This window comes from Nerophis lumbriciformis, linkage group LG37, assembly GCF_033978685.3.
Source record: "Nerophis lumbriciformis linkage group LG37, RoL_Nlum_v2.1, whole genome shotgun sequence".
Classification (NCBI taxonomy): domain Eukaryota; kingdom Metazoa; phylum Chordata; class Actinopteri; order Syngnathiformes; family Syngnathidae; genus Nerophis; species Nerophis lumbriciformis.
In genome coordinates this window covers 19,489,877-19,512,500 of record NC_084584.2, presented here as the reverse complement: position 1 = coordinate 19,512,500, position 22,624 = coordinate 19,489,877, and the positions used below count along the sequence as shown (strand labels likewise).

Sequence of the window (22,624 nt, the reverse complement as noted above, 5' to 3'; positions counted from 1 at the left end):
TTATATTTGTGGTTGTGTTGTTTTTGGCTGCTTGGTTAAATATATTTTGTGCTGAATTTGACCAGCAGAGAGTGATAAAGCTACACTTTAGATTTATTCTGTTAAACCACATGTGTGCAATGTTTGCTGTGTGTATTAACACTACACCTATTTTATGTACCGTATTTTTCGGAGTATAAGTCGCACCGGCCGAAAATGCATAATAAAGGAGGGAAAAAAACATATATAAGTCGCACTGGAGTATAAGTCGCATTTTTTGGGGAAATTGATTGGATAAAACCCAACACCAAGAATAGACATTTGAAAGGCAATTTAAAATAAAAAATAGTGAACAACAGGCTGAATAAGTGTACGTTATATGACGCATAAATAATGCCTGGTATGTTAACGTAACATATTATGGTAAGAGTCATTCAAATAACTATAACATATGAACCTGCTATATGTTTACCAAGCAATCTGTCACTCCTAATCGCTAAATCCGATGAAATCTTATACATCTAGTCTCTTACGTGAATGAGCTAAATAACATTATTTGATATTTTACGCTAATGTAATAATAATTTCACACATAAGTCGCTCCTGAGTATAAGTCGCACCCCCAGCCAAACTATGAAAAAAATTGTGACTTATAGTCCGAAAAATACGGTATGTAACATATACAACGGACATTATTTATGTAAAATACACAATGGAAGTTATACTTTTTTAATGGTTATGTTTTCAGTCTTACAAACCTGAATAACGGAAGCCATATAAAGAAATACAGCTGAGGAAGAAAACTAATTCAAAAGAAGGAACATCAATCATCAACAAAATCTAGCTTCTGTTTCTTAAAGCTGTTAACTATCTGTCAACTGTACACGCTGGAAACAAGTAGTGAGGGCAGAATAATGAACTTATTGACAGTGCAATGTGAAAGCTGATGTGTTTACTTTGTCTCAAAGGAATATAACCTGCCGAGGCACTTTCTAAAGAAACATCCAAATTTTGATGTCCTTCCCCTGAGACCTTGGGCTCTTGAAACTGCGGCCCTCTTCATGATGTAGTTGAATAGCCCTGTTTTAGGAACTCACATCAATGAACAAGGAACTGCGACTGCTCGCCCACACGCTCTTAAGGATAGACGTCGAAATGCCAACAAACTGTAAGAGGCAAAATGCTTGCCATCTTCCTTCTTAATCTTCTACGCGCAATAATTCCGTTCAGAAAATGTTGACTTTGATTGCACAAAATCCTTGAAAGGACCACAAATGCGCCAGGACTGAGACCAACTACAATTGGAGCCACGTTTACCTCCGCAAACACTGCAACACGTCATGACGTCATGTCTGCATGCACGTCAGATTGCATTCACATTAGACATTGCATTTTTTTGTGATGTGAACGACTACATAAAAAGATCATATTTGACAAAATAAATCCAAATTAGACATCCTACCCCGCAGTGTGACATAGCCAAGTCTTGCCTGGAAGCTCAATAGGCACCAAAAAATATTTTTTGTCTATTGTATCAAAATCAATTATGGGACCTATTCAAGGCCGTAATTACCAAACCTCAAATATTTCCCTATGCAACTTATTTTATTTAAATATTGCATATTTTACATTTTCTGATTTAAAAAAAAACAGTTGTTATTTTTCACAAAAAGGCCAAACATTTTTTTTTTAATATGAAAACTTAATATATAATAATATATCTATAGATGTGAAGTAGGTAAAATATTTTAAATGTTTCTTACATTTTCCAAATTTTTGCACCTTAAATTCAAGGGTTTATTGATAAGTGTTCAATTTCAATTTTATAATGTTGTTTACATTCAGCCCTCGGCTCCATATAGCAGAGGAACTCACCATTTGTCCAGTTCGGGTTTGGACTCTTTCCTCAAGCTTCCCCTCGCGCATAAGCTGCGTACAAAAAGATGAATATTCATATTAGAATGTGACGTGTGAAGGTACAATATTGGAAAATACTGCAATTTAATACACACCCTTAACTCCTCCGAAAACATCTGTTTGTTCTCTGGAGATGCATACACTGCAAGCCCTTGGGCAAGCAGTTTATTTCGCCCAATAGACTTTTTAACAAACACAGTATCTCCTCGTCCACCCAACTCTGTAACAAAACATGAAAAACGAATACACATTTTCCTTGCGTTACTTTTGTCCGATGGGACTCACTTGGGACTGTCTGAGTCAGAATGACTTCCATCTTTTCTTTGGCCGCATTTTTGGTGTCCTCAACTATTTTGTAAATGCGGTGCCTTCGGGGGTTCAGCCTTGGCGGACTCCCAACTTTTGACAATGGTACCTGCCACCAGCGCTCCACTATGACAGTGCTCTGTGGAAACATAATGGACATACTGTATGCCATCTGAGTCTTTGTGTACTCTTTTCAAAAGTTAGGCAAGACATACTAATATATCTTAAGAAGAACCAGTCCAGAATTACATACATTTATAAGTCAATTGAATCCTTGTCACACTTATTGTATTTGATTTATATAAGACACATGTGGTGCCTTCATGATGCACCACTAAAATATGGAAATTGGTACTATTTGGGTTCAGGGCATTGCCTTTAAACGAAACACACGTCACCTGAGCCATTCGTAAAAAAACAGCGTTAATTGCAGCAATTTTTTTTAATCTATTACAATTTATATAATTCATTGTAAAACTTTACAGTCAGCAAGCTAACCCGCTGAGGTTAACGTTCCTGCATATTCTAATAAATAGAGTATATATATCAATATAAATACAATGTTGACACTGACTTGGACGGGAGTCACAGAGAAACTCCTGATGGTCATTTGGCAGAGCAGATCCTGAAGGGCACGGCGGTTCAAACTCAACATGTTTACGAAAATATAACTCATTTTTCTTCCCCACAATACTTTATACTTTATACAGGTCACACATTGGTCAAGATGCTGTGTAATATCGCTCACTTTACGCCTCAAGTCGTAAGCTAGCTAACATACTGGTGGACTCATGTTGACGTCACAGGACCCTTCTTTTATTGCAGTCATAGCACTTGCCTAAATAGAAATGCTTTCGACCTAATTATGCTGTATTTGCGTTCAACTAAATAAATATTAAGAGTATTTAAAGTCCCATAATTCCCAATTCAAAATAAAAAACTTTTTTTTATTTTTCGCATGTTTTCGTTGCTGAAGTAGTAGTCCCGGAAATAGCCTGAATGAAAATGTATTCCACTTCACGAGCGTTCAATAGCAATTAGAAGTGGTCAAATAATTGAATGGATTGTATTACAATGTATTACAAGAACAACATTTAATAGCCTTTTGTGTCCTTTAAAAAATGTTTGTGCGATTTGTGCCACAGCAGGACCAGTATCTTTTCCATTTATTTAATTATATTTATAATCTATTCCTATTAACCTATGCTATAACCCAGATGTCGGTAACCTTTTTGGCTGAGAGAGCCATGAAAGCCAAATATTTTAAAAAGTATTTCCGTGAGAGCCATATAATATTTTTTAACACTGAATACAACTAAATGTGTGCATTTTTAAGTAAGACCAACATGTTTAGAGTATAATAAGTCCCTTATTCTTTTTAATAACATTGGTATTCTGAACTAACCAATAATAAATATAATTCTTCTTACCATTAATGCGACTTCTTGAACAGGTGCGGTAGAAAACGGATGGATGGTTTACAATGCATGAGAATGTTTTATATTTTGAACGTCATTTTTAACACTGTGATTACCAGCGGAATTATTCATTACTTATCCTGTTAAGCAAAGATTTATCTCAGAGCCATATGCAGTCATCAAAAGAGCCACACCTGGCTCGAGAGCCATAGGTTCCCTACCCCTGCTATAACCCACTCTATTTTTTTCATCCTATTTAAAAACATCTGAGATACTAAATGTGTTGGTGTCCCATGCGTTCACGTGTGCTGGCATGACAAAGTTTGTAAGTTGAACCCAATTAAACATCTTGAGGAAGTGTATTTTACAATACATATTTTTTTAAATGTCATTCAATTACAATTACAAAATTACAATTCTTTTTTGAATGTACATATTAAGAGCATGCGATGCTCATGTTATTTGACATGCTCCTTCTCACACTTTGTGTAGTCAGACTCCCACAATTTATTAAAGAAATAAACATTACACGCAGATTATTGAAAAAGTACAAACAATATCAGTTGTATACTTGCCATATTAAATAGATATATTCACTATTTGAACACCTGGACCAGAGTTAGTTATAAGCGTCCGCAGTGTCACCCTGAAGAGAAGTAGTTCCGTAGGAGGTACTGCAGCCGGGTGTCAATCTGCATCTTGCCGTTACTGTTGTGCAGCAGGTGAACAGGAGTAGGCAACCGCCGCAGAGCAGGGTAAGCATCATGGCGCCCCACATCATTGTGGTGACCACAAAAGCAAACTGGTAGGTTGTTTTGTGGCAATACTGAGCATCCCCTGGTGTAGAGCTGGGTGGATAGACACTGTAAGTCCAGTGTGTGCCTGCAATGGTCACAAAATGGTGATACGTCTATATTTGGAGAAATAAAGGTTTAGTTTTGCACAAAATATAGGTAGAATGCTGGCAGTGTGAGGGTGTGTATTTTCAGTTCACACCTGCAATGAACCAGCAGAAAGTGAAGAGATGCAGCAGGGTCATGCAGAGCGAGCTCGCAACCTTCATCACGCCGCTGTCCCAGACGCACCTGCAGTAGGTGACACACAGAGAAAGGAGGCTGGACACTCCCAGTACCATGAGGTACACCGGGATGTTGGGTTGCACCGGGCACAAACCAACATGTATGGCCCCTGTGAAGCCAAAAATAATGCCAATAAATGTTGAAATACATTTGGAAGTGGACGCTGTAAGGTCGCCTACCCAAGCTGATGCCTGCAATCATCACCATCCACCATATTATATTCACCACAACTGCAACAGAGGGACGTCATTTTGATAATTAACATTTACTGTTCAACTCCTCAGAAGATGGATATTTAAAAAAAGATGTCTAACCAATGGACGAAACCTGGACTTCACTTTGATGCGCGTGGTCCATCTGTGCAGACAGCACAATTTAAAACAATAACTCATGCAAATAATCACAAAAAAATTATTGCATTAATCATTTTAAAACACAGATTAATCACACAATTTTGCTCGTCTGCACATGCTCCTTCACTTCAACCGTGAATGGTTGATAAAGTCAGTGATCAGGCCAATGCAACCGCCAAGATGAGGAGACTGTAGTTGGTGTATATACACTTGCAAATTTCACTTAAAAATAAACCTCAAATGTACTTGATCTAAAACTGTTACCAAGTTTTGAGGAATTAAAAGATCAAGTAAAATGTTTTTATGATACTCTTATATCACATTTTTACAATAAAACTGCTCATGTGTCAAAATTTCATGGTCATTTTAATAAGTTAATTTGAATTATGCAAGCAAGTAATCTAAAGGTGATGAATGAAAAATCAGAGCTGTGATATACTCTGATTAAAAAAACCAAACATTTAATAGCAGTAATTAAAAGCGTCACCGTGCAGTAAGAGTGTATCTTATTTTACCTTTATCTGCTTTGAACGAAGCAGTTTTCTTCATTGGTCGGCTTTGCACAACTCTGCTGTTTGGCGCTCAGGATGTGCCGACACGGTGTGCAAAGTCACTGCGTTTCGACAACAGTGTCACAAGAAAGGAAATGCTGATTGTATCTAATCATGAGCATGGCGCTCTTGCATGTACATTTTTTAGGGTGGGAAGGAGGCATACTATCTGAATGGTAGAAGCAAAACTGTATTGCTTGAATATGCAAAAAAAAAAAAGTGTGATTGTGGATAAGTAGTTGGTTTATTGAAAGCCTAACCCAGAGGTCAGCAACCCAAAATGTTGAAAGAGCCATATTAGACCAAAAATACAAAATCAAATCTGTCTGGAGCCACACAAAATTAAACACTGTATATAATTCTTACATTGAAGGCAACAAATGATGTAAGTGCCTATATTACATTAGCCTACTATCAAAATGATTGTGTCAGAGGCTGACGCAAATCTTCGTTGACAGAAATTTTGTAATGTTATTATTTATTCTACAAATTTTTTACAACATTGGAAAACATCAGTAAAACAGAGGCTTCTCAGAGGGTTAGATAACTCCTGGAAATGACTGGCTTCGAATGGCCAAATAAATATGTGTTTGTTCAAGTTATAGGAAACGGCAGGCTACCTTCTTCTAATGGATTTATTACAATCTTTGGCAAGCTGGGTAACGTTTGCCATGGTCTGGAACAACATGGCACAAAAACAACTATCAGAAATGCAGCCAATATTACATAGAGATAATGTGTCATGAGACATGCAAATATAAATTAAATGCACAGATGAATACATATACCTACATACATACCAACTGAGGCATAATGATGCAATATGTACATACAGCTAGCCTAAATAGCATGTTAGCATCAATTAGCTTACAGTCATGCACTGACCAAATATGCCTGATTAGCACTTCAACAAGTCAGTAACAATAACAAAGCTCACCTTTGTGCAACTCAAGCACATCATAAAAAGTTTGGTGGACAAAATGTGACAAAGAAGGAGGGGCACAAAACACGTCTTACTGTGGCAGCATTGGAGAAAGTTGTACATGTAAACAAATTGTTGCGTCACAGTCCACACAACTACGGTGAGTTCATGGACCGCAAAACAAAACGGCGCTTGCCAAATACTCTTATTAGTGAAGCATAAACAAACATAATAAAAAGTGGGCTCTCTTACAATTAGTAATGTTTGTGTCATGTTTGTCCTCCTACCTTCTTGAAACAAAAAATATTTTTTTCCCCCAATTTCTTCTACTTTTATACATTTTTGTAAAAGCTCCAGAGAGCCACTAGGGCGGTGTTAAAGAGCCGCATGTGGCTCTAGAGTCGCGGGTTGCCAACCCCAGGCCTAAACCTACAAAATTTAAAAAGTACATATTTGAGGATGACAGTACACCAGACTTGTGTATTGATTTATTGGCACAAAACACAGATAAACTTTTTAATATTTATGCTTTTTATATTTTGAGTGAAAGACAGTGTTAAAGGTCAAACTATGAATTTTTTTCTCCCTCATTCTTCAGCTGGAAGTTAATGATGCTTTCAATAATGGGAGCAGCTGGGAAGTCCATGCAAATGATTCCAAAACGTTGGTTCGGGAGGTTGGTCTTCTCCCTTAGGTAGTCGTAGAGTTTAGGATTGATGCGTTGAGCCACAGCCCTCGGGAATGCAAACACGCCAGCGCCGCTGCTGTAGGTGAGAAAAATCTGGGCCATGTCGCCAACAGGTGCGGCCTCCAGGTGATCAAAAACGCTCTGCCACTTCTCTGTCACTTGGCCGAGCGTGGTAACCTACCAGAAACACAGCTGTTTTAACAGTGCAAGTTTAAAATGATAGATGATGCTTAACCATCTGTGCTGAACTGGGCTTTTATTTGGTTTGATTTGCTGTCATTGTTTTTACATTCTAAATCTGCACTATAGGATCACAATCTATTCTATTTTCCATTTATAATCAACCCCTATAACATATGCTATTTACTGTATTTATATCAGATTCTATTTAAATTATTATGTACATAGTATCATTCTTGTGGTACTCTATGGGCTAAATCTGGGACCTCCAGTACTAAATTGTGTGTGTCCACTGTCTACTGTGTGTGTCTCGTGAAAAAACATTGCTAATGCGTAATGTTTTTTGTGTTTGTCAGGGTTATTGTGCACTTTATCCATTTTTTACAATAACGTTAGCAACAGTAGCATAGCTATGTAATCTACAATGCTAACAATACACTCTCATTCAAACAGCGACATCCTGCTCGGTTAACCTTGTCGGTGAATAAAAAAAGAGAAATGATCGAACCAAGTTGTTCTGCATAACGTGTTGGTATAGATATTAGTAGTATGGTAAGTATTGGTATCGGATTGATATTAGCGTGTGGGATCCATACTTTAACTGCATTTTCTTACCTGTATGTCCAGCAAATTACTCACTTTTCCTTAGCGTTTTTTGTCCACTTATTTATTCACAAATATCTGCCTTTCTCTCTTGGTTCTAGGCAAAGGCGGTTGCACTACCTCCCCCTCCGTATCTGCTCTGCAGGCCTATTTGTAGTGTCCTGTCTGGTCTTAACCTTAAGCGCCTCTCTTTCTGTACCATTCACCAAAATTGATAAACTGGACTTTCAACTAAATTGATCAAATCTTCTCGACGAGAAACAGAGGTTCGAGGGAACCTGACTGTCCTGATGGAACGTTTGCTGCCGAGTACACGAGGGACCTGTGGGGAAAAATGGCGAGTCCTGTGCCTGTCAGTGCTTTCCGTCGATGACGTGGAAGAGTGACCACAGGCAATCTGTTGATTGGACTGAGCATTGCTTTGGTGTATCGACAAATTCGGAAGGCAATAGCAGCCGTTGAAGGAGGCTAAGGGCTGCCCATCGTGATGTACGAATGGGTAGAGCTGTGGGCTCACAGACTGTGGAGATCTCGGAATTGAATCGCAAACTAGATGGTCAATCAAACCAATATGGCTACCATTTAGTGTACAAACTGAGTATGCAAGGGGCCTAGATCTTTCCGCTAAAAGCAGATACGAGTAAAAGAATCAAACTCTGCAATAGAATTCATTTATACTTTATCAGAAAAGGATTTGTCCAGTGATTTCAGGGATTATCTGTCGGTAACCTACCCAGACACGTCAAACTATCTGGTGCTCCAAACTTCCCTCTATACTGCACAACAGATGAAAGCTGGCAAACGCACGGAGGCCTGCAATTTATTTGTGTGTGGCTGGGTCTAGGAAATTGGTATCAACACTTTCCCGGATAAATCGTTTTTGCTCAGGAAATAATGCATTTAATGATTTAACTTGCATCTTGCATGGATACGTCCTTGCTAACAAACTGCAAAGAGCACACAATAGCCTTGATTCACTGTTTTTCATTTTCCCATTATGTTCACCACTTATAAAGATAATCAGAGTTACAAACAATGGAAAAATGGATGCATGGATAGATGGACCACTGAACACCGGGCTGGTTGTGAAAAAACACAAGGAAGTGATCAAAGCTCACTAACTGCATGGTAAGCTAAGTTTTCGGAATGTTGCATTGTTGTTTTTGTTGTCGTTATGGGTATGCATGTTTTTCCTCGTATTTAAAAAAATACGAAACCCAAAACCAGTGAAGTTGGCACGTTGTGTAAATTGTAAATAAAAACATAATACAATGATTTGCAAATCCTTTTCAACTTATATTCAATTGAATAGACTGCAAAGACAATATATTTAATGTTCGAACTGAGAAAACATTTTTTTTTTTGCAAATAATCATTAACTTAGAATTTAATGGCAGCAACACATTGCAAAAAAATTGGCACAGGGGCATTTTTACCACTTTGTTACATGGCCTTTCCTTTTAACAACACTCAGTAAACATTAGGGAACTTAGAAGATACATTTTTGAAGCTTTTCAGGTGGAATTCTTTCCCATTCTTGCTTAATGCACAGCTTAAGATGTTTAAAAGTCTGTTGTCGTATTTTACGCGTCATAATGCGCCACACATTTTCAATGGGAGACAGGTCTGAACTACAGGCAGGCCAGTCTAGTACCCGCGCTCTTTTACTACGAAGCCATGCTGTTGTAAGATGTGCAGAATGTGGCTTTGCATTGTCTTGCTGAAATAAGCAGGGGCGTCCACCGTCCATGAAAAAGACGTTGCTTGGATGGCAACATATGTTGCTCTAAAACCTGTATGTACGTTTCAGCATTAATGGTGCCTTCACATATGTGTAAGTTACCCATGCTTTGGGCACTAATACACCCCCATACCATCATAGATGCTGGATTTTGAACTTTGCCCCTATAACAATGGTTCTTTTCCTCCTCGGTGCGGAGGATACGACGTCCACAGTTTCCAAAAACAATTAGAAATTTGGACTCGTCAGACCACAGAACACTTTTCCGCTTTGCATCAGTCCATCTTAGATGAGCTCGGGCCCAGCAAAACCGGCGGCCTTATTTTGGTTGTTAATGGCTTTCGCTTTGTATAGTAGAGCTTTAATTTGCACTTACAGATGAAGCGACCAACTGTAGTTACTGACAGCGGTTTCCTGAAGTGTTCCTGAGCCCATGTGGTGATATCATTTACACACTGATGTCGCTTTTTGATGCAGTACCGCCTGAGGGATCAAAGTTCCGTAATATCATCGCTTACGTGCAGTGATTTCTCCAGATTTTCTAAACCTTTTGATGATATTACGGACAGTAGATGGTGAAAGCCCTAAATTCCTTGCAATAGCTCATTGAGAAATGTTGTTCTTAAACTCTTCGAAAATTTGCTCATGCATTTGTTCACAAAGTGGTGACCCTCGCTCCATCCTTGTTTGTAAATGACTGAGCATTTCATGGAAGCTGCTTTTATACCCAATCATGGCACACACCTGTTCCCAATTAGCCTGTTCACCTGTGGGATGTTCCAAATAAGTGTTTGATGAGCATTCCTCAACTTTCTCAGTCTTTTTTGCCACTTGTGCCAGCTTTTTTGAAACATGTTGCAGGCATCAAATTCCAAATGAGCAAATATTTGCAAAAAATAACAAAGTTTTCCAGTAATATATTGTATACCAATGTATTACAAGAACAACACTCTTTTGCCCTTATTGATTACCTCTTGAGGAACTCTGAAAAAACTTTTATCCTTTTCACAATTATTCCAACAGCCTAAAACAACGCAAGCATGGGGCATTTTTCTTCGAGAAAGGCATAATGCCACCCAGAACGCTATGACAACAGATGCTCGCTTGACCACTACTTTGAGCGTCCAATATTTTATGAGCAGGACGTGATGTCAGGTAAATACAACATATTACTACGAAAGAAAAGTAAGAGCACTTTACAAAGGATGGTCAACAAATGTCTTACCTTCCAGGAATCAGCTATCTGGAGACTGTTGTAGCGCATCCCCAAGTCAGGCCCCTGAAAGTCCTGCAAGACGATGAGCTTCCCTCGAGCTTGACTCATGGTGGGAACCAGGCGGCTGTGCCACAGCAGATCCCAGTGAGCATAGCGATTAACGTACTCCACCACCGCCCCATAGAAGTCTCTGGTCTCGCTCTGCTCCTCCTTGATGCGCATCAGCACAGTCTCACTCGAGTAGTTGCTCAGGAAGTCGGCTACGCCCCGCAGCACGTCGCCAAAGTGGGCCTGCTGGTATACCACCCCGTGGTGGATGATGAGTTTACCATCCACATGGCGGACACGCACGTCCAGGAAACGGATGCCAGCTTGAAGCTGGTTGGCCAGGCTCCACGTCTGACACTCGGCATAGACGCCGCCGTACAGGGCCATGGTGTTGTGGGTCCCCGGCATGGTGACCTCAGAGAGGGGACGGTCGTCAGGGATGGCGGACATCCAAGATGGGTTGAGGAACTCTGGGGTGGGCGTGTCGTCATAGTCAGGTCTCTGGACAGCACCCAGATTCAAATCCAGGGCTCTGTGACAAGTAATGGTTTTTACTTTCCTAATTTACAGTACAAGTGCGCAAACTTTTTCCAATGAGGACTGCATATTGAAAAATCTAAAGATGGGGTGGATGACTTTTATTTTATACCGACAAAACTTGCTAAAATGCTAACATTGTATATTATTTGCACGCCATATATCAAATGCTAACAATGCTAATTGTTGAGGACTGTGGGAGTACTATAGTTGATTGTGGAATACATCAATATTATCTATTGGAATTTCTACTTTCTTCAACTTGAAAGAATACCTTCCATTTGCAACCTCAATTCAAATCCATGCAAAAATAATTGGAATTCAGGAGAGATAATACATTAATTTAGGTGTTTTTACACAAATCTGGTTGAAATCCAACTAGGGATCGATACTGAATCCGGTACTTTTTTTTTGGCATCGACCGAATCCCATCGGTCCTATTGGGCACCGATTCATGTAAATCCAATGGAGCCATGTTGGAGTACCTGGGTTGCGAGTGACATCACGGCCGGTTACCTGCTCAGCTAGCTTTTCGCACTTCGGCACTTGGCGATCACTCCGGCAGCACTGACACTGGACCCAGCCGAGGTAATTGTTGTGTTTTGCTCTTTAAGAAAAACTATATATACATATATATATATATATATATATATATATATATATATATATATATATATATATATATATATATATGTGGGCAGACTACGGGTCAATGCTTTCTTTATTCATCTTTCTTGATTCTCAATTGCCTTTTGGGTAAAGGGGGCTTGTGGTAGTGTGTTTGAAGTTCCATACCTTGGTGAAGTCTTGGAATTCCTCTGAGTTGGAGCAAGGGCGGTTGTTGCAGATGAATGTTTCAGGAATGCCGTGACAAGTAAAAGATGAATTGAGCTTTCTCTATGAATGTTCTCATTAGAGATGTCCGATAATATTGGCCTGCCGATATTATCGGCCGATAAATGCGTTAAAATGTAATATCGGAAATTATCTGTACCGTTTTTTTTATTATCGGTCTCTGTTTTTTTTTATTTTTTTTTTTTTAATTAAATCAACATAAAAAACACAAGATACACTTACAATTAGTGCACCAACCCAAAAAACCTTCCTCCCCCATTTACACTCATTCACACTCATTCACACAAAAGGGATGTTTCTTTCTATTATTAATATTCTGGTTCCTACATTATATGTCAATATAGATCAATACAGTCTGCAAGGGATACAGTCCGTAAGCACACATGATTGTGGGTGCTGCTGGTCCACTAATAGTACTAACCTTTAACAGTTAATTTTACTAATTTTCATTAATTACTAGTTTCAATGCAACTGTTTTTATATTGTTTTACTTTCTTTTTTATTCAAGAAAATGTTTTTAATTTATTTATCTTATTTTATTGTATTAATTTTTTTTAAAAGTACCTTATCTTTACCATACCTGATTGTCCAAATTAGGCACAATAATGTGTTAATTCCACAACTGTATATATCGGTTGATATCGGTATCGGTTGATATCGGTATCGGTAATTAAAGGGTTGGACATTATCGGAACATCGGATATTGGCAAAAAGCCATTATTGGACATCCCTAGTTCTCATTCATCCAGGTCATCGGAATCTCAGGGAATTCAATCGATCGGAACTGGACTATTTGGTTTGTCTTAGAAGATCCAAGTAGGCTTCATCAGTTCATGTACACAGACTTAGTTAGATTGGTCAGATCTAGTCTAGCGACTGATGCCAGTACCTCAGTAGGCTTCATCAGTTCATGCTCAGTAGAATTGCTCGTTTGCATCAAAAGAGTTGTTTTTCTCACTACAATAGGGCGAAACCATCCTTGCCAAGGCACACTCTCCGGGTTTTGGATTATAAATATTTGGGGTTTTGGCACCAGCCGCTAGACTAGATCTGACCAATCTAAGTCTTTGAGCATGAACTGATGAAGTCTACTGAGGTATTGGCACCAGCCACGAGACTAGATCTGACCAATCTAAGTCTAAGACTAGATCTGACCAATCTAAGTCTATGAGCATGAACTGATGAAGCCTACTTGGATGAGAGGCAAAACGTCTTTTAAAACAAACTAAATAGTCCAGTTGCGAATGACTTGAGTTTTGCATTGACAGCGAATGATGTCAATCTGTTTATTTTCGCAAGCTCAAAAAATCGGCTATAGTGGTCAACTATGACGATGTGGTCCTGGGAATTCCATGTAAGCAGATATGCGCCTACTACTTGTCAGGGTCTTTTGGGTATCGGGTATGACAACAGAGGTTATTTGGGGTTCGTGCTGCACCTCTCTTGGCATATGAAGCATTGGCCCACTACTGTCTCTTTTTGTTTTCCCATTCCAGGCCAGAATACCACTTCTCGTGCACGGTGCTTGCTTTTTTTCCACACCCAGGTGGCCGGCGTGTATATGTTGCATTAGGTTTGTTCTAAGTTTTTGGGGAGTTATGATTTTCTTAGCTTTGAGCATCATAGAGTACATCTCCGTCATTTCATTCCTGTGATTCCAATATTCCTGGATACATGTGGGGCAATGATTTCTTTTGTCGGGCCATCCATCTTTAGTTGTTCTACTGCGTGCAGTGTGTTGAGCATCCTTTTTTATTTCTTATAATTTGCTGTCACTTACAGGAATGCTGCTGAGGACTGTGCTTCCATGCCTTCTCTCAGGCCTTTGCCGTGGTGTTCAAGCGAGTTTCCGGATAGCGTGGCGGCTACAAGTATACCTATACCTGGGTAGTGAATTATTTTGACGTTGTATTTTTGTAGCTGGAATGTCATTCTTTGTAAACAAGGCAGTGCAGCCGCCAGCGGCTTCTTCAGTATTGCTTCAAGTAGTTTTTGGTCAGATTCTACGGTCACTTCGCGGTCATACATGTACTCGTGGAAACGCTTGCAACAAAACAGGAAAGCGCACAGCTATTTTTCTATTTGGGAATAATTCTCTTCTGATTTTGATGCAAAGGTTTGCCTTCCTGGAGCATCACAGTGCCCAGACCACTCTTTGACGCATCCACTTGTAGTCTGCGCTCTTTTTTGGGGTCGAAATATGAAAGCACAGGATGATTTCGTAGAAGTTATTTAATTTTTTTGAACGTCTTGTCCGTGTTTTTGTCTAATGTGAACTCTGTGTCGTGTTTCAGCATTTGGCGCGGAGGTGCATTTCCTTTTGAGAGTCCAACAGAGTCAAAACTATCGATCAAGGGACGCTTTAAATCTTTTTATCTACTCAGTGGCTTAGTGGTTCGAGTGTCCGCCCTGATATCGGTAGGTTGTGAGTTCAAACCCCGGCCGAGTCACACCAAAGACTATAAAAATGGGACCCATTACCTCCCTGACTGGCACTCAGCATCAAGGGTTGGAATTGGGCTTAAATCACCAAAAATGATTCCCGGGCGCGGCACCGCTGCTGCCCACTGCTCCCCTCACATCCCAGGGGGTGAACAAAGGGATGGGTCAAATGCAGAGGACAAATTTCACCACACCTAGTGTGTGTGTGACAATCATTAGTACTTTAACTTAACTTAACTTAAATACAGAAGTGTTCTCGCTTAAAGTATTGCCACCTTTGCTTCAAACTTAGCTGAACAATAAAATGATGAGCAGTCAGATCGACAGGTAATAAAGTTAACTCGCTCCCCTGTTGTGCCCAGATACATGACGCGCACACAGCTGCTTGGCTTAATGCCAAACATTAGCATAGTCCAAACCGCCCACGTAACGTAAACTAGCTGTAATGACCAATTTTGTAACAAATTCCTACAATTTGTGTTTTATCTTTAATAATGTGTGTTTTACCTGCTACATGTCTTATCTTTGTACTCTTAGCCATAGTGTTGTTTTTAGTATTTACGAATGATTGCATTTTTCTTAAAGCATAGACCAAGAATGGAAACAATAAATCATAATGTCAAAACATCTTTCTATTTTTTTAAACTTAATCCTAGATTGAGTGTTGCCAACTCCTCAGCAAGGAAAGCTCTGATAGGTCTTTATTGTCATTGCACAAGTACAAAGAAACTTTGTTTTCGGCACAAACCCGTTCAAGGAAAAAACCTCCATGCAATGCACACATAAACACGTTACATTTAATCACGACAAACTCGCAACAGAGGGGCAGGGAGTTGGGGCCCTGGAAGGCGACCGCTAATGCGACCACCCTCACCAGAGGCAAGACAGAAAGTAGCCATTGGCTGTCTTAAAAGTCGCTAGAAGTCACTCGATGTCGTCATTGCCTAATTTGCATAATTTATGGCAATGGACGCTGTAGGAGAGATACAAAAGTGAGTTTAAAAACATGATAATTATGATTAAAACTGCAGATTACCCTTCATCTTTTGATTCTTTTTTTCCATCAATTGTAGAGCATTCAATTTGATTAAAAGAATGGAGTGTTGTGATATTCATGAACGAACCATATCTAGTGACTGGTTCATTAACATGAAGGATGGAATTGGGACGTTGCAGTGATTTTATGTTAGCTTGACATTACAGTGAAGAAATATTTACATCTCGCTCTTCAAACGAAGCCGGAAACAGTGGCAGCTGAGATAGGCTACAGCAACCCCCGCGACCCCGAACGGGACAAGCGGTAGAAAATGGATGGATGGATGGGCATTTCATTTGCAGTCTGATGGTGCGTGGGTCTCCTCTCTGCACTGACATGATGAAATAGCTAGCTAGATATTCAACTTTTGTCACAGAGAGACACACACACATGGACGATTGTGAGGTGAGTAAGTGACTGAGGCTGTGTACAGTAGGCAAATCATATCAGGTGATTTATCTAAGTGAGACAGTAAAGAAACATTTGGATTTCAATTTCTAGTCGAAATTCCGACTCCCCACTACAAATGGAACGTACCATAAAAGTCCAGACGACAAATGATTTGCGCATGGGCAGCAATTCCCTCCCTGTGAAGTTCTATGCTCTGCTCACAGCACCTTCACTGCTCGTTGATGACACTTCCGCCTCCGTCTCCAAGACTCAAAAAAGATTCCAATAACACCGGAAGAAGTCGCTATATTTGTCGCTCATAGCTCTGGACCAAAAAAAGTAAAAGTCGTCAAGTTGGCAATACTGCCTAAAGTATGTCAGGCTATATTGTAATGCATTGAAAAGCCCAATGTGTTTTATGCCTTTTAATTTCTATTTTAATCTTCTAAAATTGTTCTTTGAATGCAATAAGAACTATATGTTTAACGTATCGTAATATTATTTTTTTTAATGTAGCCAAAAATTGAAAGGTATCGAAAAGTATCGAAATACATTTTGGTACCGGTGTCGGTACCAAAATATTGGTATCGAGACAACCCTAATGCCAAGTATGGTTTCTACAAACTTAGTTCAGCTTTGTTTTTCGGCACTTGTATTTCTTATATGGCTTTTATCTTTTGCGGTTCAGGATTTATTCCTTCCTGAGACAGTATGTGGCCAAAGTAGCTGACTTCTGTTACGCCAAAACAGCACTTGTCGGGGTTCAGCCTCACTCCTCTATCTCTCTATGGTGTTTTAGCACGTATTTGAGGTTGCTGTCGTGCTCTGTTTTGCTTTTGCCAAAAATGAGGATGTCAACGATGTCGCAGACTCCTTCAAAGGCCTCATCCACACGTCTCTGAAACTCATCAAGAGCTGAACAGATGCCAAAGGAGTCTGTGAAAACTGTATTTTCCAAACGGGGTGTTAGATGTTGTTAGCATCAGTTTGATAGCCCAGTAACCTGATATGGCATCAAGGACTCTAGCAAGCTTTGTGGTGACATCTTCTAGTATGGGGAAAGTGTAGTGTGGTCTTTGGCTTGCCTTGTTGAGGTCTTTGGTTTCTGAGCTTGGCTTTCTTTGGGTTCTCAACAAGTTAACTTGCATATGATGTTGTCTGTTTCCATTTAAGTGAATTAATTAACTCATATTATGTTCTACATATGGTGAATGTTTATATTCACCTTGGAGAAAGCAAACCACCAAGTTTAATTAAATAGTGGTATTTCAGTTTGAGCACATAAATAGATAAGGCCCCTTAGTTTGATATTAGCAGGTGGATTGCATCACTTCTCGTAGAAAAAGAGGCTCTAATTGGGACTTTGAATGCAAAAGTGATAACCATATCCTTGAGAAAAGACTACCTGTCTAGCTTAACGCTAACATTTGAGTTATGACTTAAAGCAGTTGTTTTCTAGACACTTACACACGGACATCTCCTTTAATGGTCAGGATGCGCTCTCCTGATTTAGCACTGTGAGAATGAGATATTTTAAGTGTTCTCTTTAAACCATAGTCATGTTTAAATCAGCTAGTATTTTTCTATGTAGTGTGTCTTCTTGTGATCTCCATGCTTGTATCTTAGTAAACTCTGTGTTTTACCTTGAAGGCGCTGGAATGTTTATTAGGAGTATAATGTACTCCCTTTTTGTGGAGGTGGCCCTATCAGTTTAGAACAAAAAGGCTGTATTTCTTTCTGGGCGGGAGGAGGCTGTACTAAATAAGCGGACTCTTTCCGTTTGATTTTTAGACAGCTTCTTGATGCTGCTAACATAGTATTGTAGGGGGCTGGACTCCTAAAGCTTTAGTAAAACTTGGTAGTATTGCTATTCTGTCTTGGTGGTCCTTCTTACTCGACATATATGTCATCCGAAAGAACTTGGGATTGACCCGTGTGTTTTATTCACTGAGAGGAAGACTGGTCGGACGCAACAGCACACACACCCAGAGACAGAAAGGAGGAATATGAAAACTGATGGTTTGGCTTCCCCAGTTAGGAATCCTTCATTTTTTGACCGGAGTTCCTCCAGGTACTGCAGACCTGAATAATGATGCTCTCTTTTGATCCAGCCGCACTGCCGTGTCATCCTTCTGTCCGGACGAGGATGACAAGACCAGAAATACACTTCACCATCTTGTCGAGTCTTTGTTATAGGCGGCTGCGCAGTGCGATGGTGGGTTCACCACTGGTCTCGCATTGGGATCGGAAAGTGATTTCTCTTGGGAATTTGCCATTGCCCTGAAAAGCACCTGCAAACTATTTTTTGTAACAATGCTGCTTGTGTGTCGCTCCCTTCAGTTATTGTCAATATCAGCTAAATTAGGTATAGGTCTACGCATGCTCTGAAACCCAGGAAAGGTGGGGCCTGAGTGTTGACTACGTAGAAGTCGCACATGGCTGAATTATCCTTGTGTTGACATGTCATTTGACATTTGCCTACTTCAGCGGATTACCTCCATAGTCGTAGAGCTTGTGATCTCCTGAACTTGTAGTGAATAGTGTGTTGAACATAGATTTAGGCATGGAATTTACATTTACTCCTGCGTCAATTTTGAATTTTGCTCCCTGTCTTTGTGGGCCCACATGTATTGCTGCATGGGCCTGTTAGTTGCTTTTGCCTTTGTTTTCTGTTGAGACATTGTTGATTAGCTCATTTATGTCATCTACATTTCTCCTGTAAGTATTGGACTTTGTTGTAGCTTTGCTTTTACAGACTTTTGCAAAATGTTTTAGCTGAATTGCATTTTGTGCATGCTTTGCCTGCTGCTGGACACGTGAAGTTTGGGTTGTGTGAACCGCCACATCGGCTGCATGTCCTGTTATCATTAATCTTGCTCTAGTTTTTCCCTGAGCGGTCCGATGAACATCAGTCCCATGTGTTTCTGGAAACGTCACCTTGCTTCCGGCAGGTTTGGCAAGTCCCAATCCATCCTTGGTGCTGGTACGCTGTATGAATCCATCCTTTGCATTTATCGGTGGGTTAATGAATCTCTTTTCTGACACCATGTTGTGTTTTGCCCTTTAAGCATATATATATATATATATATATATATATATATATATATATATAGATGTGGGCGGACTACCCGGTTAATGCTTTCTTTGTTCGGCCATCTTGATTCTCTCTGTGACTCTCAGGATGTCATCACACAAACACAATGTTACGGCAACTTGATTTGGCGAACTCAAATGAGAATGTTCCAGTAAGGTGACTGTCGAGATAATGTTGCAAATTTCAATGCCAACAAAGCAATTGACTCAAAAAAACGCTACAACGTTATAAGTGAAGTAAGGCTCCACTCTTCCAAAAATGCGCCATCTTAATGCTTCTACATTGGCTTTGCTACTGACATGCTACTGATTAGCATTAGAGATTTCACATGGCGATTTAAACACCTTTAAATGTGTTAATGAAAACTACAACTAAGATGCACGTTAAAATCAACAATTGCGTAAGAAGTATGTACAGTATTAGCACTTTTTAGGGCGCAACAAAAGACTAGATTCAACAAAGACTGAACTGACTGGCAACACACCAGAAATTATACACTACTGCAATCTAACGTCTTGGACTTGCAACTGTACATGCAACTTATTATCATACTTGCAAATGAGACTCAGAATTGTAATAATAAAACAAGACATAATAACTGAACAGCTGTTATCACTATCAGCTCATTTTTAAATGTTGCAATAAAAAAAGATTTTGTTATCGAAAACAGTATTTACTAACACGCTCACACACACACACACACACACACACACACACACACACACACACACACACACACACACACACACACACACACACACACACACACACAAGTACCAAAAATTGGATACTGCTGAGCACTGGTATCGATACCCGGGTACCGGGAATTGGTACTGTATTGGTTCAAATGTGAATGGTACCCATCTATAAAACCCACAAAGGCTTTTTTAAAAATAAAATACAGTACTGACACAAATATAAGACAACATTTTCCAACTGGAAAAAAGTCCTGACATTTTTGTCGTATTTGGGGTTTAGAGATTTACATTACTTCACCTCAGGCCAGTCGGAGCATTTCTTCCTGTCATTCGCACACGTAAAGTTAGAAAACAACAGAAAAGGAGTTATGACTCTAATTATACATCTTTTCCTCAAAAAGTAGGTTTGTCCCATATTCGCATCAATATTGCCTTAACAATTTTTACTCACCCAAGAAGAAACACGAGTGTGATGAATTCCTGGCTGCACATTTTTCCACTTGTTTCCTAGCCAAACATTTCGGGAGGGATACATAAAGAAACAACACCCAGTCAGAACTGATATCAATGTGAGAATGTTATCAAAGTTATTTTAGTCAATCTATTTATAACACATTTCCCCATTTCTGATGAAAGAAACATAAGCTTACAGTGCAAATATGGCATCTCCCACACATTCATGGTAGATTAAACCCAGCAAAAACATTCAATCCTAATCTTTTCGATTAGCTTTTTATAGCCAATGTGGTGTGTCAGACCTGACGGTGATGACGACGATGGTAATGATGATGATGGTGATGTTCTGATGGGTTCCTCCCTAAAAGCAGATATGCTCAGTCTGCGTAGCACGATCGCCTGAGTGGACACAACCATGGGATGTTTTTGTGTGAAATTGCATAGTTGAGCAGCTGAGCTCTATAGTGTCAGGGTGGGAGGTGAGGGCCGTGTGTGTGTGAATGTGAGTGTGTTTTCATATCACTAACAGGGAATTCAAACATTACATAAGTGCATTGTCCTTGTCCTGCCAAAAAAATGTTTGTTTAGCTGTTGGTACAGACTTCATACCCACATTGTGCACCAAAGAAAAACATACATTCCTGCAGTTTTTTGGGGTAGGGTACTACATGAAAGACAAAGAAAGCATATTGAAGACGAAAAAGAAAAGAAGTGGACTGGGGATCAAAAGGAAAAGGAGGACAGACTGCACTGATACAGTGGAATGATCCTACTAATTTGAGATTCTCAGACACTATCAATCAATCAATCAATCAATGTTTATTTATATAGCCCTAAATCACAAGTGTCTCAAAGGGCTGCACAAGCCACAACGACATCCGCGGTACAAAGCCCACATAAGGGCAAGGAAAAACTCACAACCCCAATGGGACGTCGATGTGAATGACTATGAGAAACCTTGGAGAGGACCGCATATGTGGGTGACCCCCTCCTCCCCCTCTAGGGGAGACCGGATGCAATGGACGTCGAGTGGGTTTGACATAATATTGTGAAAGTCCAGTCCATAGTAGATCTAACATAATAGTGAGAGTCCAGTCCATAGTGGGGCCAGCAGGAGACCATCTCGAGCGGAGACGGGTCAGCAGCGCAGAGATGTCCCCAACCGATGCACAGGCGAGCGGTCCACCCCGGGTCACGACTCTGGACAGCCAGCACTATGGCTTTGGAGACAACTTTATTAAATGGGTAGGATAACTTTTTTCAGAACCATATGCCGCAGTTAGGACAAACTCTAACATGTCCAAATTATTTAACCCACTATCTCCTCTCCTGTTTGTTATGGCAATAGAACCGCTGGCAATAAGCTATACGGACAGGACACATCAAAACATAACATAATGATAGCACAACAGGAACACTACCTGTCTCTCTTTGCAGACAATGCAATAATATTCCTGAAAGATTTGAAAATATCTATCCCTGAATTGTCAGAACTCCTAAGTTTAAAAGGATCTATAAATAATGATAAATGGGTTGTACTTGTATAGCGCTTTTCTACCTTCAAGGTACTCAAAGCGCTTTGACGCTACTTCCACATTTACCCATTCACACACACATTCACACACTGATGGAGGGAGCTGCCATGCAAGGCGCTAACCAGCACCCATCAGGAGCAAGGGTGAAGTGTCTTGCTCAGGACACAACGGACATGACGAGGTTGGTACTAGGTGGGGATTGAACCAGGGACCCTCGGGTCGTACACGGCCATTCTTCCACTGCGCCACGCCGAAAAAAAAATCATCTATAATGCTCTGAATCAATCAGAAAGGGAAATATATGCCGAAATTTTTTCACATATTTGGGAATTCAAATTGTTTCGCAACTTAAATATATTGTAACTAATAATTATGAACCAATAATGCAAGAAATCTCAAAAGCACTAGACAGGTGGACTCCCTTACTAATGTCACTAATAGGGAAAATAAGCATCCTTAAGATGAATATAATGCCAAAACTGTTGTACTTGTTTCAATATCTTCCTCTTCCTTCTCCAAGTAACCTGTTGAACAATAGACGCACCCGGACAAGGTTGTCATTACTATATTCAGGCCTTGA

The 22,624-nt window shown here is 39.8% G+C and overlaps 3 protein-coding genes across 10 annotated transcripts in view; all 3 read right to left on the bottom strand.

Annotated features, from left to right (window-relative positions):
• The window catches only part of mrpl9 (mitochondrial ribosomal protein L9), an 8,188-nt gene extending 5,160 nt beyond the window's left edge, over window positions 1–3,028 (bottom strand). Inside the window, exons 1-4 of the mRNA XM_061930727.1 lie at window positions 2,777–3,028; window positions 2,182–2,341; window positions 1,992–2,116; window positions 1,855–1,908 (exon numbers count right to left, since the gene is read on the bottom strand). Of these exons, the coding sequence (XP_061786711.1) occupies window positions 1,855–1,908; window positions 1,992–2,116; window positions 2,182–2,341; window positions 2,777–2,878 (441 nt within the window). The 5' untranslated portion in view covers window positions 2,879–3,028. The remainder of the gene's footprint in view (window positions 1–1,854; window positions 1,909–1,991; window positions 2,117–2,181; window positions 2,342–2,776) is intronic.
• Window positions 3,029–4,103: 1,075 nt separating this feature from the next.
• Window positions 4,104–5,675, bottom strand: LOC133577581 (transmembrane protein 272-like). 3 transcript variants are annotated; one of them, XM_061931565.1, is made up of 5 exons: window positions 5,568–5,675; window positions 5,014–5,056; window positions 4,848–4,929; window positions 4,617–4,705; window positions 4,104–4,530 (listed from the first exon to the last, which is right to left on the bottom strand). In XM_061931565.1, exons 2-5 carry the CDS (start codon window positions 5,054–5,056, stop codon window positions 4,262–4,264), a joined length of 483 nt encoding a protein of 160 aa, XP_061787549.1. In that variant the 5' UTR covers window positions 5,568–5,675; the 3' UTR covers window positions 4,104–4,261. The 3 variants fall into 3 exon arrangements, with proteins under 3 accessions (XP_061787549.1, XP_061787547.1, XP_061787548.1); XM_061931563.1 differs by having other exon boundaries at window positions 4,617–4,808; window positions 4,879–4,929; XM_061931564.1 differs by having other exon boundaries at window positions 4,104–4,502; window positions 4,617–4,808; window positions 4,879–4,929.
• Window positions 5,676–6,999: 1,324 nt separating this feature from the next.
• LOC133577355 (1-phosphatidylinositol phosphodiesterase-like) overlaps window positions 7,000–22,624 on the bottom strand; it is a 39,991-nt gene continuing 24,366 nt past the window's right edge. For 5 of the 6 annotated variants that reach the window (XM_061931086.1, XM_061931087.1, XM_061931088.1 and 2 more), the window contains 4 exons: window positions 20,812–20,908; window positions 20,505–20,560; window positions 10,963–11,533; window positions 7,000–7,390 (listed from right to left, as the gene is read on the bottom strand). In XM_061931086.1, coding sequence (XP_061787070.1) covers window positions 7,094–7,390; window positions 10,963–11,533; window positions 20,505–20,545 — 909 coding nt within the window. In that variant the 5' untranslated portion in view covers window positions 20,546–20,560; window positions 20,812–20,908 and the 3' untranslated portion in view covers window positions 7,000–7,093. Of the gene's footprint in view, window positions 7,391–10,962; window positions 11,534–20,504; window positions 20,561–20,703; window positions 20,791–20,811; window positions 20,909–22,624 lie in introns of those variants that run through there. The other variant, XM_061931084.1, reaches the window with a different exon arrangement.